At 39.8% G+C, this 17,387-nt stretch overlaps 1 protein-coding gene across 1 annotated transcript in view; it reads right to left on the bottom strand.

Annotated features, from left to right (window-relative positions):
* Positions 1–6,821: 6,821 nt before the first annotated feature.
* Positions 6,822–17,387, bottom strand: part of znhit6 (zinc finger HIT-type containing 6) — a 34,480-nt gene continuing 23,914 nt past the window's right edge. Inside the window, exons 9-10 of the mRNA XM_020633704.3 lie at positions 9,617–9,741; positions 6,822–7,665 (exon numbers count right to left, since the gene is read on the bottom strand). Of these exons, the coding sequence (XP_020489360.3) occupies positions 7,343–7,665; positions 9,617–9,741 (448 nt within the window). The 3' untranslated portion in view covers positions 6,822–7,342. The remainder of the gene's footprint in view (positions 7,666–9,616; positions 9,742–17,387) is intronic.

The following is a 17,387-nucleotide window of genomic DNA, read 5'->3' as shown; positions in this document are numbered from 1 at the left end:
CCTTCCCTTGTCACAAACTGTAATTAAGTAAACATGCAAAGAACCAGATGTAAATTTAAAGGGCCCATATTCTGCTTTTTCTGGTTTTATATGCTCTTTAGTGTGTTTTCCAAGTGTCCTGTGCATGTTTAGGCACATCTATGTGCAAAAATTCGAAGTCTGTGGAAACGCAGCTTCTCCTACGTCCTCCTGTTAGCTGTAGCATTAGCTGCACGTAACGCTCGGTTCTAGCCCCCCTCTTGTCAGTGTGAGATCACTGATCTAAGTCCATTGGCTCGTTGTGGCAAGCCCAGCAGCTGTAGCACGCCCACGATATGCCGTAGCCTGCGGTAGCACAGTAGTGCTAAGGTGCTAATGTTTTTGCTCCCCTCGGAGCCAAAGTGGCTGCATTCCCAATATGGTAAAAGGGGCGGGACATTTTTGAGAACCGTGTTGAGCGACTGACCAATTACGGCAGAGCTGACAGGCCGACCAATCAGATCAGACTTGGCACACGTGGGGACTCTGAACGTGGGCACTTCAGAGCCTTAGAGAGAGAGTCAGAAGCGAGCCGGTGCATGGAGCGGCAGTTCATGAAAACAGACACTTTTTTTGAACTTTAGCTATTGTGAACATACTTTAGTAGGTACATAGATTAAATATACGAACCCCAAAAAGGGCAGAATATGACCTCTTTAAAGTAAGCGCACACACACACACGTGCTCTTATATTAAGAAGTCTTGATGACAGATTGTATGGATACAATTTGACAGATCAAGCAGAATGGATGATAAGGAATAACATGATGACATTCAGGATATTGCATTTTTGCTATCTTATTTTTTTTAAATCAAATTATCTCTTCTACCAGACTGCTCTACTCCATCATCCATACATCACTACATTAAAAAAAAGCATATTGCATGAGAATGAAAAATGTCAGGACATGGGTGTTTTTGTCCATTACAACATTTCTATACCTGCTCCATGGTGAATTGACTTGAGGTTGTGTAACGCCTTTCTCGTCTTCTGACTACTCAAAGCGCTTTTACAATACAGAAAAGAGGGTATGTAAAGTGACCATCAGAAGAAACTAATCCCATTCAAACACATGCATCGGACTTTGTCGTCCCTCAACCACCGTCCGACGACCAGTCTTTACCTTCGGACTGTGTCATCCCCTCCACCGCCAGTTTCCTAGCCACCCCACCGCCGTCCTCATTCATGCACGGCCTGCTCCGACCTCCTCCTCAGCGGCAAGGAAGTGTGGACAACAGGAACGCCAAGAATACAAATGAGAAATCCCTGCATTTGCATGTCAATCAATCAATTATTCTAAAAGTATTATCCCGAGAATTGGCGCTATACAAAGAATAATTGATTGATTGACATGCATACCACTGGCAACAAAGCAGCGGGAGAAATTCAGGGTTAAGTGTCTTGCCGAAGGACTTGTGTGGCTACAGGAGATCAAACCACCAACCTTCCGGTTGGGAGTCAACCGACTCTACCAACTGAGCCACAGCTACCCCTATGGTTTATTCCCAAATTTAACATGTCAAGATAATGTCCATTGAGATGCCTAAAACAATATTCCTGTATTCCTCAATATGAAGGAAGAACAGTAAGCATCTTTTTGATTTGATGTCTTTATATTTCTCCTGAATTCATATCTCAAAGAATAAAAAGGGTCATTCAGAACATCAGGGAGCTTTCACACTCCATAGAAACACCATGTTGAAAGCAAAAAGCATATTACAGTTTAGGCTGCAAGGCTTTTGCTTGTATATGAATGCAATATGACATATAGCATTATGTCAGCCAGGTGCAATTTAAGGTATACTTCTGGGAAATAAGAGCTGACATTAGATTGATTGTTTCAGGTTATTGGGATCATCTGTTGCTCTGTTTTGACTTTAGAAAGCAATATATAGCGAATAAGAATTGTTCAGCTATGCATACACGTTGGACAACACAGCTTCAATAATGGAACCAGAACATCTCGGGAGACAATGACAGGTGCTCTAAAAAACGAGCTCACATGATCACTCCGGGCTGATAGTAAAAGAATAACAGACAACAAGCAGGCTCTGTTGGTTTGGACTGTCAGCTTGACAGAAACCAGACCATCAGGGAACAAGTGAATCACTTCCTGCTAACAACCCCTACAGGGGATCGGTCTCCAAGGTGACGACTGCAGTGACAACACTGCCGGTCTGTTTGTGATGAAGTGTCCTATGAAGTTTGTTAATCCTTAGAACAGGATGAGTTCAATCAGCCAATTACTCTTTCTATCAATCTGTCAACAGACACGCATGGATACATTTTATTTATTTACTCAGTTTTTCCCATGATAATGAGTGATTTCCGTGTTGTTTTCTCGAGATCTGAACTTATTTATCTCACATCCCCAGGGTTGCAAAATCACATAACATCACAATTATGGAAATAGGCTTAACTTACCTCATTAATGTGGGCGATGGCAGCATGGCATATGATTATAGTCTGGCCTAAAACAATAACTAGGCTATAGTTTTTTCTTTGTAGATAACCAGAAAATGATTATGTTAACTTGAGTGACAAAGTAAGTCGAGATATAAGAAAACAAGTGAAATCAGCTCATGATGGGAGAATCAGCATTGCTATCTTCAGAAAACGAGATATATTAGTTCCAGAAGTCAAGGAAACCGAACAAAATGATCGTTATCACAGTTAAATTGAGTCAGTCAAATGTATGCAGACATGCCCACTTAGGGCTTCTGTATAAAGAGTGTTGTGTTACTTATTTGAGGATTACACACCCAGTGTATATTCAAGTCTTCTAAAACAAAAATGGGGTTTCTCCAACATGCGTCATGTGGTTTGAGTTAACGAGGGAATAAGTCAGAGCAATCACCAAAAACTGAGCTGGTGTTTTGTTTACCAAAGACAAAAACTGTCATCGGATGAGCTGGACAATGAACTGCCAATTAAATATCTGTGAAAGAAAACCTCATCTCCTCTTCAGCTGTGTTTTTCTATGTGTGAGAGTGAGATCAGCCAAAGTGGTTTCCAATTCAAAAATTGTGACATAGAAATGCAAAACTCCAGATTCAGGGTCCAGTTTTGAACAGTTTTATGTGAATGTAAGAGGTTCTGTTTTATAAATGCTTCTTTGTGTGTCTAATGCCACCCTCTCTGTGTGCCATGTGAATAAGCATGACATCAGGATGTGGAAACATGATGTTGTGTTTTAGTACCTGCCTCTCCTGACTCAGAGTTCTGCTAACATTAGCCTGTTTCTGGATAAAGCCACCACTTCAGAGCCGTGTCCCAAAGCTGCTCTCATAAAACGAGCAGCTCTGCACGCAGCACAATCAAGCCCTGCCCACCAAATTAAGACTAATTAAGTCCAAACCAGCTATAGAAATTTCAAAGGGCACTTAACTTCAATTGGAGGAATTATTTCCAATGACTGTGCTCTCCACGGACTAAAAACAGCTCAAATGTACTTTTAACAGCAAGCAGAAACAACAGCAGAGCTTTTGTGTGGTCGCATTGAGTGACTTTATTGGGATAGAAAATTAAGAAAGCCGCTAAAATAAAATGGGTGGTAATTCAACACAGAAAACACGCAAAGCTGTGACTCAACGAGTAGATCTGAAAGCTGCAGAGGGTTTATATTTATTGGTTGGTGCTATGTGACATTTCTTTGTAGAACAGTGGAGCAGCCTGCTCTAACTGAATCATATATTCAAGCACTCTGTTTCTAATGCTGGATTAACAAGAGATAATGAATATTATTGAACTGTTTCTCTATTAGCTGTCAAAATTGGTAACATATCTTACTACTGATGGTGGCATGAGGAGGCCCCTCACAGTACCATTTCTGCCTGCCTGAGTGACGCAGCACATCTGTATGGGAAATACGAAGCATGGACAGGCAGATAGTTATCTTAGTCTGGCATAAAGATGGGGAACCAGAAAATCCAACTCTGACTGGTGATATAATCTGGGTACCAGCACCTCTTCAGCTAAGTAATACAAATAATATATATTTTATTTTTAAGTACATAAAAGTACAAAAAGTGAAAAAGAGTAATAAAAACATCCCTTGTCCAATGATTGATTTGATGATGGATTTTGGTACCTTGAGACAGAACCAGAAGTTTCTTTAGGCTAAGCTAAGAAGCTGCTGGTTGTAGCATTGATTTTACAGATACAGCTGGCAACTGCTGTAACCACTGCTAGAATATCTCTTTCTCTGGTCCTACTAGAGGTAAGTCTTCAAATCAAAGAATAAAAACATGTTGTCTACAATATGTCCGGGTTACTCCACTGAGTTAAAAGATTAGTATTCTGATTTTTTTTTTTTTTGCCAGTTGTCATTTTCTGCAAATATAATACCTTTGGGAATATTGTATTTGGAAGTTTGGAGAAATGCTGAAAACACCTAAAAAAAATGTCATTTTATTCAAACACAAACCTCTAAATTAGTAGTTCAAGAGTACATTTTGGAACATTTTTGGAATGCACAATCCTTCCAAATTATACCTCGTTGTAAAGATGACTAATCAGGCTTTCCAACGATATATAAAACAACACCAATCAGTATTATTAAAGGGGCGAAATATTTGACCAAACTAAGGTTTCCAACATTTTTGGGAGTTTATTTAAAAGGGGTCTCTTCATTTTTCCAGAATCTGTATGGGAGTTAATATTAATCTTTTTTTCGACTATTGGGCAAAAGAGAAATAAGCAGATTTCCTGAAATGTTTAACGGTTCTCTGAAACTTGTCAGCCTGTGTTTGTACTTTTTGCAATTGTTTTTTTTACAAGATGAAAAAAAAGCTTCATGGAACATTTCTGTAGGAAAGAATGAGAACTGCTTTGGATAACGTTTATCTATCAAACAATGAATACATGAATAAGGGCCTAGCTGGATGTTCTATGAGCACACGGTCCAAAAGGAGGGGCGAAGCTTTAAAACTGGACATTAAAACTGCACGAAGACCGAGGGGTAAATGAGTTTGGGGTCCCTGCGTCATGCCTCACAGAGGGATGCGCAGTGAGATGTGAGATCATTGCCTCTGACTGCAAAATGGTGGAAAATGCGTCATTACAGCCTAGACATCAAAGGGCGCCCATCCAGAGGGGTTAACACTCAAAAGAGGTTAGCAGAGGTTATAAAAACACATCTATAAACACAGGCTGGACCAACCAGCCTCACTGTCAGTTATTACTGGCACTCTCGTTGTCGTAATAAACCAACATTAGGTAAGAATACGATACACACAGGCACCACATGTGCGAGAACATTCACACAGGGAGACACCCCGAGGTGTCAGGAAAAAAAACGAGCATGTCAACATTAACGTTTATGAGCTGATGGAAAAATGAGACTAATGGTTTTACTTTAGCCTAAAAAAAAAAAGGAGAAGTTTGTTGGACTTCAAAGTTAATAAGGCACAATAAGGGGGCTGCTTTCGATTAAAACATAGTCAACAGAAGGACATAATAAGGGTTAAGGGGTTAAAATACCTCTCTAACTGATTCTTTTAATTGCATCACTATTTGTGCAGGCACAGACGCAAACGTATTTTTAAAGTCCATTTTTAATCAATCTTCTTGAAGGATGCCATCGTCTAATTCTCCTTTTACTTCATTCTTTGGATTTGATTGATGTTACATTACTTTGAATTGATCTCGTATATCAAACAATTTGTATTTGAATGTTTTTTTATGTTAATGAAGCATGTGAATATAACAATGTTTAGGGGTTCAAGTCTCTATGAAATAAAGGGTTTAAAAGCTTGATAAAAGGTTAATCAGAAAAAAAAAACATACAGGGTAAAAAGCCCTACACAATGTTGAAATATCTCATGCTCTTTATCTGCATGTTGTTTCTCATCTGTGTCATCTTAAGAGTTTCACTATTGTGACAACTCAACAAAAAAACCTGTCTCTTTAAGGTTTATGTATTTGGTGTTCTGGACCATATAAGCCCCGTTTCCACCAAGTGGTCTGGTTAAGTACAGTTTGTTATGGTATATTCTGATCTTGCTGGTGTTTCCAAAAGCCAACCATACCTTTACTTGGTAGGCGAGGTTGAACCTGGATTGCGATAGCCACATCAGCTAAGAAATAGCGTGACAGTATAGCAGCTTGACATAGTGTAGTCAGCCCATAAATTCAATTGCTGAACACAGTAAACAAAGATCAATGAAGCCTAGAAATGTCTGCAACTCACAGGTCTTCCATGGGGCAATGTTACAGCCTTAAAATGACTCTTTGGAAATCCATGGGATTTAAACATGGTGGCATGTTTGGTTTTTGTACTTAATATCCGCTAATGCTGCGACGTTTTTTTTTTTTTTGACCAATCAATGGACTGCATTGAGTCAAGCCCTACCCTTCAGGGTCGGATCAGTACGCTTAGCACCCCAAAAGAAGGGTAGCAAAAAAGTAGGATGATATGGATTGGTTAATTTAGTACCATTCCCAATTTATGACAGGGGAAACTTGAGTAAATGTGTACTGTATTGTACCGAACCGAAACGTACTGCTTGGTGGAAATGGGACTCCAGTCTTACAACAGGGCCAAGATGAACATACTGAGCAAAATGAAGAGACTCCAAAGCTCCAGAACATCTGAAATGTAAATGTAATGTGTAATACCCATTGATCAAATACGGGCTTTTAGATCATTATAATTGGTTTTCTGTCACAAAGTCTGTGTGATGAAGATTATGTAATACAGTTTGAGAGGTTCATCATAAATATAGATGAGAATACTGAAAATAGTACTTCTTGTTGTATTGGATACTAGTTTCACCAGCACAGCCTTCCAGCAGTGTAACACAAATACTAACATGTTTCCAAAAAAAGTATTTATTTAAGAAAGTATGTTAACAGACAGATCTAACATAAACATGGAGAATATTTTATACATAGTTTGATATAAAGGTATCATGATCATTCTTCTAGTTAAAACAGTCTCTGTAAAAAAAAAAAAAAAAAAGACCAGATAGAAAGATAGAAAAGAAACTGAAAGTCTGTCAGGTTGGATTGCTCTATTGGTCCAATGATTGATGGCTTCCTGTCAGATATGTCTGCCTCCTCATTTATTTCATTGTGAACATCTGGGCATTATCATTCCGATCCCCGGCTGTCGGCAGCGCTCGCTGACTCATTTTCAACCTGACAGTGACAGGGTCTGAACAGGCTCCAGCTCTTTCACAGCGTCCTCCTTAGTCATGCCGACCTCAGCGCTCTCTCTGGAAGCTGACTTGTCATCGGTTGAACCAGAAAAGTCGTTTTCTATACCCTGCTGCTGTCAATGTGTTTAGTCATACAGTCGTTAGTTACCACATGGTCTGCTGGTTAGTCTTTATTCACGTCAGGGCTTTTGTCACCATTGCAGCTCACGTCACATGGGGTCTTTTCGTCTGCATTTCTTTCCTCTTCATCGTTGCTGTCCATGATCTCGCCCTCCTCTAGTTTTTCCTCGCTTAACTCTCTCTTGGCCCTCTTCTGTTTTGGCGGTTCAGCTTCAGGGCTTGTCTCAGGGGTTTCTGTCCAGATGTTGGTACCAGCCGGGTTGTGTGTCCCTTCTTTGGATGGTGAAACTTTGGTCACATCCTCTTTGTCTTGGACCAACTTGTTGCTCTTTGTTGTTAAACTACCACAGGCTGTTGCAGGATCAGCTGAAACAATATTGCCCCCAGTTAGGGTATAAAACAGTCAATTCTTTCGTCACGTTTGAATATGTTTGGAGATCTGAGTGTTAAGTTAAAACAGAAAAGGGTAGAGCAGAGCTGGGGTCATGCTGAAACTATGTGGAGAGACAGAGAAGGACAGTAATGATGGTGTAACAGTTTGGTTTCATGCCGGGACTCAGGATGAAGCAGTGTGCAGCGCAATTAGTTATGCAACAAAGACTGGAGAACGTGGAAGAAAGGCAGAAGAATAAATTACTGTAAAAAGGATAACTATGAGTAATAAACCCGACTCCCCAACATAATCTCCCAACAGTCCACTTGAGGTTAATTCACTTTAGACCTCAGACGCTTTGGCCAGAATATTTGTGTCTGCATCCTAAAAAATGGTTATCCAGCTGAGCCTTTAATATGAAATATTAACGTAATTCACCGCTTCTCTACAGTGCTGTAATAGAACACAATTAAAAAGCAGCTTGCCTCGCATTAACCGTTCATCCTGGGAATGGAGCATTACTAAAAGCATTAAACAAAATGAATATGAGGTAAGAGAATAAGTTGTTGTATTGCATAAATCCTTTCCTTCAGGAACTGTTGAACTGAATGTCCCACAAAGTGTTTTCTAACTGTTCAAACTAATCTCCTCGATTCAGAAACTAACCTAACTTTGCGTTTATAAGAAGGCTAACTAGCTTAATCGCACTCCGAATGGAGGATTTATTTTAGTCATTTAGTTATTTATTCAGATGGATAATATTGTTTTCTCATCATTAAGTATTAATAGAGTCTGAGCTGGCTATATCGAGTGGTTTGGCCACATTGAAAAAGCTCAGTAAGATAAATATGCAATCGCCCAAATGGTTTACATATTTTGTTTAGTGGGGCTACAAAAGGAATAAAACATGAACAGCTAGATAAAAAAGTCTTTAAAGAGACCCTGACTCATAGTCATTAAGACAACAAAGGGAGAGTCATGTATTTCAAACCAGACCAGTGACCGGCTGCAGGCTGTTTGGTCTGAGCCTGCTAGCAACATTTCTATAACCTCAGTGGAAAAGCCACTGCCACAGTGTCTGATTGCTCTTTATCACTTCCTGCCCAGCTTCCCAGGCTGTGGCATGTACAATTATCAGGATGTTTCGATGGCTAACATTTTTAGCAAAACATTGTGGCACCAAGGCCTTATCACTGAAAACACACACACAGACTAAATTTACTTTATTCGTCATTCAGCCTGTCTGGGTCTGAGAGTGTCATGATACTGGGTTAGGGTGGTCTTTACTTAGTATACTAACACCACTGAGATTAACACATTTTGATGCTTTCTGCTACTTCATGATGTGCACTAGTACCAGTACTTTATCATGGCTCTTCTTGGCTCAAAACATCCTTACTTAAAAGACAGTGCCAAAGAGGTGAGACGAAAAACAGACTGATGTCGTGTTTTCTCTTTTCTTTTTTCTTCTTCTGTCATTTGTCAGTTCATGAAGTCACTGTCCAACAGTAAGTCATGTTTGATCCTCTTTTTGGACACGGTCACTGTTGAGGTTAAGTTGGTGTGTGTGTGATGCTGTGCAGAACACCCTCGTTTCCGTTGGGGTAGCATGTTGCCATAGTGAAAAATAAGGGAACAGGGAGTCTCAAAGTCTCAGCTGGAGAAAGCAGAACATGATACAATGTTGCTGGAATTGGGGAAGTGGAGAGGGGTTTGACGTTTTGGGGCTTTGAAGGCTTTAGACTCAAGTGGTGTATCCACCCTTTCGTTTAGTAACAGAAAACATGGCTAATGATTGAACCAAAAGGACAAAATGGTGATAAAGAAATTATTATTCACCAAATAAAGAAGACTTAGTGGGTTAGTGTTGGTGCAGAAGCTAGCATTAGGACAGACTTTTTGACATTTAAAGACGGACAAAGTTTTTTTTTTTTTTTTTTTTACCTGGTCCTTTCAGTGGATAGTTCTTCCATTGGTCTCTTAGCACAACATGCAGCACAGGATATTCAATCAGTGTTTTGTAACTCAGGTTGTCCTTCAGGCTTTTGTTGATGTCCAACTCATGGTACCTATTATAAAAAGAAAAAAAAAAAACAACCAAAGAGGTTATCACAAGACTGAACAGTTATAGCTTGTTGGCTAAATAATTGGTAGAGCTAATAGTGAAATGGAAAAGGGGATAGTATGGTATAGTATTGTTCTGTTTGACAGTATTGTATTACATCTAGACACTGATGTGAGGTATTGACATTTTAATGAATTCATTTTATACTGTAAATACTAATTAAATGTTTTGTAGAAGTATAAAAACAAAACAAATCATTTTTTGTGTTCAGAATCTTCAGGAAGCTGGTTTTAAAAAAGTGACTGAGGATTATTTCTTTAATTGCTGTTTAATAATACTTTACTTTACCCTAGGCAGCTATAAAGACAGCAACAAGGGGCTCATGTTATTCAAACTTCTTGATTATCAACTTTATCTCTTTATTTCCAGCTGTCTGTGGTTCATTGATGGCTGAGAATCTTTTGTGGACTGATCGAGATCTGAGTCATGGTTTGGCACATTGAAGGTCCTACTTGTGTGTTGGTCTCAAGAGATGGAAAACTGACTCTACCAAGAATCAAAAACATCTCTCACAAGCTCCCTTTTCTCCAGCTCTTTGTATGAGATGACATCAGTCTAGTCTTGTCTCTAAGTAGTCCTGTCATGCATTAGGGATGGTCGTAAATCACCAGACTAAATAGTTAACTGGATTCCTGGGAGACATGGCTTCACTCAACTGATCCAAAACCATCCAGCTTAAGCTGTCATCATCAAAATACCAGGCGTTATATATTTTGGATGTATACAGAAACTGGCAGCGTCCCCACCAGCTGTCAAAGACATGGCCAGCCATTGTTTGTTTTGCTAAAAGCACAAGCAGACGCAGAACCGCCCAGGTGGACACCCACTCCCAAAGCCAATCAAAGCACTCTGCTGTAATGTGACATTTACAGGTTTTTACTGGTGGGCCAGCTTCCAGAAAGCCCTCCCTCTTGAAGTACTGTCTCTTAGGTGGGCTAAAGATCATACTGCATGATACCATACATAAACAACAATATTAGTTGGCACTTCATGCAAGACAGCATAACAAGAAAAAATGAAAGCCTATGGGTCTCAAAACACATGGGGAATGTGTTGCCCCAGAGCAAAGAATGGATGCAGGGGTTTTCAGGTGCATGTCCACATTAGAGGAGTTCAAAACATCTTGTGTAAAGATGAACACAAAGAATTAATGGAATAATTGAAAAAAACTGGTAGCTCATAAGGATCAAAGGTTATGCACTGAAACAATTTTCAAAAGCTGGGATGTGCAAATATTTATAGAAGATATTTTGGCAAGCATAAGCAGAATACCAGCAAGGTCTGCATCCCTTTGCAATGTGCAAACCAGATAAATACTGTTCCGTTTCATTCGTTTTTATGTCTAACCTGTAACAAATTAATGTTCTTGGATGTTTTTTTATTACGTGAATATAAGAGCTAAACTAAAACATCAGCAGGAAGAAAAAGGGAAGATGGCAGAGCAGATCGGGGCTCCCTGTGGTGTCGATTGGTTTGTTGAAGTCTTGGCCATTTCTAGAAACACGGCTCAGTGACTCAGCCGAGAACACGCACACATCTGGTCTCTATATAGTGTCCTAGTGAATGAACAGAACAGAGGGCAAGACTAATGTTTCCTTAAGAGAGTTTCTTGTTGTTTTCCTCTCTGCTGAGACCCAACAGCAAGGATAGAGCATCTGTAAGGTTTCAGGGTAAAGAAATACAGGACATAGTTTGGTATTGAATGAAGATTTTTATGCCAAACCAGGCTTTCCCACAAATACAAGACCCTCGGGTGGGCCGCCCGGGTCTATTTACGGCCCAGCATTTTTTTTTTAATCTTTGTATAATCTTCATCGCATGGACGCGTGAGAGAATTCTGCTGGTACGTCCCTCCCATTGACAAATGGATTGAGGTACATTGCAAGTTTTTATTGCCTTTGTTGTAATATTTTCTGAAGCTGCCTGCTGTGCTGAACTCTTAGTTTAAGATGATAGTTGTGATATGCATCATCATCAATGAGCCTTCACACCGGCAACCTCCGGTCTTGAAAAATGAAGCCATTGCGAAAGTGCAACATCTTGCAGTTTGTCCAGTGTCCGTTTGAAGCTAGCTCCGTTTGAACCCCGGAAATCACATCACATCAAACACACAACAGCCGAAAAAAGCCATTTTACAGAATAAATTAACATGTTTACAGCCTAGTAGAAAAAAATAAAAAGCTCTGATTAGTTATCTTCATCATGGGCACACACTCCTTCTCCATTCATCAAATCCACTGCACATGTACAGTGTAATCCTGTGGGAAACTCCACAATCAATGAAATGAAAATCTGATCAAGCAAGTGCTGAATGAACTATTCTTTGTTAAATCGTATTCCCTTTGTGTTTGGTTGTAAATTAATTGGAGGATTGTAGGTTGTGTTGAATTTGGACACTGCATGCTGCCGACTGCAAAAATGTTCCTACATCGCTCTGTGATTCTTTTTATGTAGCTGTGCTTGCCAATATAACTGTATGTCCTCTGTGTTGTGTAATTATGTAATGACAGGCAAGGGCCTCATTTATAAATGCTGTGAGTGCAAAAATCAGACCTTGAATAATGCGTATGCGTCTTATGTCAGAGTTGGAATGTTTGAAACACCAAAGTTGATGTGAGAAAGTGCAGATCTCTGAAAAACCATGAGCCAAACATGTGCACGTTTCAGACAGCAGGAACAGGAGAGTCCATTATTCCAAAGACACGATGGCATTCAAAAAGAGCATCTCACTTAAATACACAGACAAGTTCAATTTAAGGCTTTCATTTAAAAACCATTCACCGCAACCATGATGAGTATCTACCTTTTTAAAAGAATACGCATTATTAGAGCGACAAAAACACAGGATATCATTCATAACAGGGATTAAATGATGGACAGAACACTGATACTTTGGACTGTCATTAATAATGAAAATATATCATTCTGTCCATGCCAGAGATTGATCTTTCATTACACAATACGCCCTTTTTCATTACCTGTGAAGTATTTTAGCAAGTTTGTGGTGCTAATAATCATCGTTCCATCGTATGACCATCCCACTGATAATGAAAATTAATTGATGCAAGCTCATTGGGCTTTCACACTTACAGCTCCTCCTGGAAATATCAGGAGTTTTCTGCCTGTGTGAACTCAAACAGTCGAATCTTTCGCTCGTTCTTCACCCGGAGTTTCTCCTGCCAGACGCCTAAAAAAAATCTTCCGCCGCAAGTCTGAGTGAGATGATGTGAGGACGCAGCAGGATATTCTCCAGAGAATTCAGCTCGAGCCAATGGGGGGGGGGGGACTGCTGCACGTTGGTCAGAGTTTATTACCGTGACAATACACGTAATTAAACGGCTACATTATGTTTTCGGTTTGCTAGAATGTTGTTCTCTACTCTTTGGTTGATATTGCGATTCGGTTGAAATACACGTAGCATTGATATGAAGGCAAATATTGTCATTATATATTATAGAGGACTCCGTTGTTTCATCCACATCAAATCACATCTTATCTCAGGAGACCCCAGCCACCTTCTGACAAGGATTGTCTCCCGCGGTGAGGTGCACATGTGAACAGCCAGGTCAGGAGAACCTCTTGAGCAGACCTCCTGAAATGATCTAGATATTTTCAGGTGTGCATATGCCTTAGCTTCTTATTTTGGTCCAGATTCCAGTTCCAGTGTTTTTCCTCAATGTTGTTTTGGTGGTTTAGTCCAATTTTGTTATGCAAAGAGAAAACGCCACTGTCCCAGAAGCAGGGATTGTGTCAACAAACAAGTCTGCCAAAATAGAAGAGCATTTCAAGTGGCGTGTCAAAATCAATTAAAATGCTCGTGTCATAAGATTAACTAATTGAAAGTGATAGAAGCATTACTGATGCTCCATGAAGCATTTTAGCATGAAAGTGTATTTATAGAAAGGAATATTTTTGGGGTTGTAGCTCTACTTAAATACAACCTCTGCACACTCCCTATGTGGTAACATGTTGACATCCTGACATTTAGCAGACAAACACTTTTATAGACACATACTTATTATAGCAGTCTTACCTTGACTCTGAACCCTTACACAATCAAATATGCTACTTTTATTGCTTTGCTATTTTAGTAAAACTACCCAAAACAAGCTGAGCACGGCAGGAGACCTGAGGACAGAAACTCTTACAGCACTTCAGGGTAAGCTGAGGGAGAGCAGATCTGCGGGCTCAGGAGGGCTAAGGAGAGGGTTTACCAAAAATATGTGAGAGAAAATGTTTGGACAGGACAGAAAAAAAATAAAGATCAGTGCCTGATTTGGTGCACAACATTGGTGAAAAAAGTACAAGTGCACAAAGTTGCACAAGTTTCTTCTGTGGCTTCAAATGCACAAACAGCATCTCCACTTCAGACACTTCCAACAGGCGTAGGTGTTCTGTGGGATTCGGCTGACTGAGAGGTAAAGAAGAGGTACGGGAAAGGAGGAAAGTTCATCCTCTGGATCTCAGGAGGGGAATGAATAAGAAGTAAACATTAAAAAAGAAATAACACAAACAAACACCCGCAGGAGTTTGAAAGGTTCTCTTGATGCTCGGTGAGTCTCATTTCCAGTAACAGAATGTTGACCGGTTACACAGCTATGTTTAGTTTAGCACAAGAAGCTCCTTTATTACGAGGTGGTTGATATTCCAGGAGAGATCCAACAAACAGAAACATGCAGTCAGACCCTTTGTGTTCGCCATGACTACTGCAGTCCATGACTTCATAACCTTAATAATATGCTTCAAAATTACGGGCTTTCTGTTAAGACTGCATTATTCCACAACATTGAGGCCCCTCTGTGGTTTGCAGTGGGGTGACCTTGTTTATGACCCCTTAAAAGCGATCTGTAGTAGACCTCGTCTTATTAGAGCTCAAGTCTGAGTCTGCAATGGTGTTATGTAACTGCACAAAATCAACGCAAGGTAATTCCTCCTCCGGAAAAGCATCCTAATTTTGCTCTACTTCCATTCATCACTATTATATTGACAATGCGAGATCTCTAAGAAATGAATAATGGACTAAACAGACGCTCATTAAGCACCCCATCCTCTGAGCTAGAAAGGTGCAACAGGAAAAGGTTACAGAGAGACAGTAGAGAGAGGAAAATTTATGCCAAGAATTAGTCAGTATCACAGCCTTGACAGGACGCCGTCTCTAAAGTGTGATTTACGACTGCGGCTGTAACAGACTAATCGCTGTAATAGAAGTCATTTATAAAATCTTTCTCTGGAAACTGGAAACACTGTTACGTCTATGATATAAATGAGTATGACTCATTTATTAAAAATGTCTCCGGATACGGCAGGAACTGTCTGCGTCTACATACCTCTCTACCTGGATTGGGACTATTTCATGTGCTACGTCTAACCTCTACTAACTGGGGGGCATGGAAACAGTGAAACATGTTTAAATGTGGCCAGATATATAGGTTGTTGATATGATTCTGACCCCATGCTTGCCACTTTTGGAGGGAGAAATGATTCCCGTGCAGGATCACACTATTTGCATCCATTGTATAGGTGAATAAGCATGACTTGGCAGTTCTATAAACCAGTGAGTTCTCAACTGGTCTGGTCTCAGGACCCAACACCAACTCCTCCATGAAAAATCAAGTACCAAATTTCTGATACTTTTCAACCAATCAGATTATTTTCAATGAGAAATGATGCAGTTTGGACCCACAGACTGCAAAACATGTAACACAACAACCGCGACCGACTGGAAGCTGCTCTGTGACCCACCAGTTTAAAAAAACCTGCTATAAACTGTTACAAATCATCTTCAAAGTCATCGTCCCTTTTTTAAATGAATGAGGAAAACGGTCTAAGCAATACGAGGCTTTGGGAGCATAGTTTAAGTTTAGTTCATTATAAAGGAAGCAGACAAACATCATCAGGCATGTGTTAAAATCATAAAACCTTCTTCACAGTTTTAAACTTTCACACAGACGTATATTAACCCATCAGTGGCAGCCGTGAGGGGAAACTAGACACAGCAGGGTAAGCTTTTCATGAGGGTGAGACCCTGTGAGAGAGGTTTTATCAGGCTTTAGAAATCCCTGCCCTGTGACTCACACTTACGTAACATTATGGAAGGGCACAGGTGCACACTGTTTTTGTGTAGTGTGTGCGGTGTTCGTTAAACAAGGAGGCATCCATTTATGTTTACATGAATGTCAAAAATGATCTATGAAAAAAATAATCACAGAAAGGATCATTTTTTTCTCTTCGCAAAAGTATTTCCTGAATTGTTTTCACATGGAAGTTACCATCAGCTGAGGAGAAAAGTGTCAAACAGCATTATGAAGCTGCAGAACACAGAAAACCTTTGACACATTTGAAAACTTCTGAGTGAAAATCAGATTAAACCAATGAAGCCAACCTGTCTGTTTGAGGAAATCTTAAGAAATGTAGTCTCCACATGGGCATTATAAATGATTACCCTGTGATTATGTCGGGTTATATATTACCTTGTGATAACTGTATTTGTAAAGGAGACACTGTGAATGTGTGTGGGGTCCCAGTAGGGCTGCTCAATGAAGGCAAAAATCATGATCACTATTATTTTGATTGGTATTTTGATTAATTTATCACACTTAAACACTCCACATACACTTCAAATTCTGAAGATACGCACACAATAAATACGTGGAAAAAATGTAAATATATAAAAATGGTGATATATAATAATGAAAAAATAAAGATTAATTAACAACGTTTTGGTTCAAACATTTTCCACACGTTAAGACCTTTGGACAAAACGAGCACAACACGCATGTGGAGCAGTAGTGCTTTAATCTCGATTATGTTTTCATTGTATTGGGAAGCCAAATTTTAAATTTAAATTGAAACTCGATTCACTGTCCAGCCCTTCATCCCATAAGTGACACTTAAAAGTATTAAAACTTTCCTTACATTCTTGTATCTGTAAAAATCTGACCTTCTAACAGCTCATGCTAAATGTTGGCACCAAAAAGACTTTATGACTTTATTTTTTTTTTTGGTTCTTCCGCTCTATTTCCGGCAATAAAATTAAAATTTATCGCCTAAGAAAGTGTGTGCAGCCCAGCCCAGTGTGCAGAACAAAAGGAGTGTGTGTGTGTGTGTGTTATGGGGATGAAGGATGGGAGGTTTCATGACGTTTCATCCCGGCCAGGTAATGATTACGAGGATCATCATTCACTCCATGACTAAGCGGGAATGGAGGACAGCCAAGGAATCTGAATGTAGGCGAGGCGAAGGGGTGCTATCAACAAGCCTTCATGACCCCCATGACAAAAACGAGACAGGAAGGGGAGAGCGAACAGGACAGGACTTGTGGTAACAGAGTGTGAGAGAAAGTGAAAGACAGCAGATGAAATGTATTTACAAGTTGAGGAGAATTGTCTGAAACAATATTTCAGTGTTGGAATCAAAGTTCAGAGTGAAGGGAAAAACAAACCTTGAGGTCGACAAGCCAAAAAGTCTGTGTAGCTTTTCATGAATTAAGTAGTCAGTGATGTCACGTTCCTAACAAAATGTTGATTTTTATTCATGCTGAATGAATCAGTCTTGTCTGGTAAATCCAATCACACAGATTTAGTGCCCAAC

The sequence above is a fragment of the Labrus bergylta genome, chromosome 6, assembly GCF_963930695.1.
Source record: "Labrus bergylta chromosome 6, fLabBer1.1, whole genome shotgun sequence".
Taxonomy (NCBI): Eukaryota; Metazoa; Chordata; class Actinopteri; order Labriformes; family Labridae; genus Labrus; species Labrus bergylta.
The sequence above is the reverse complement of the archived record's forward strand: the minus strand, read 5'-3'. Positions and strand labels throughout refer to the sequence as shown.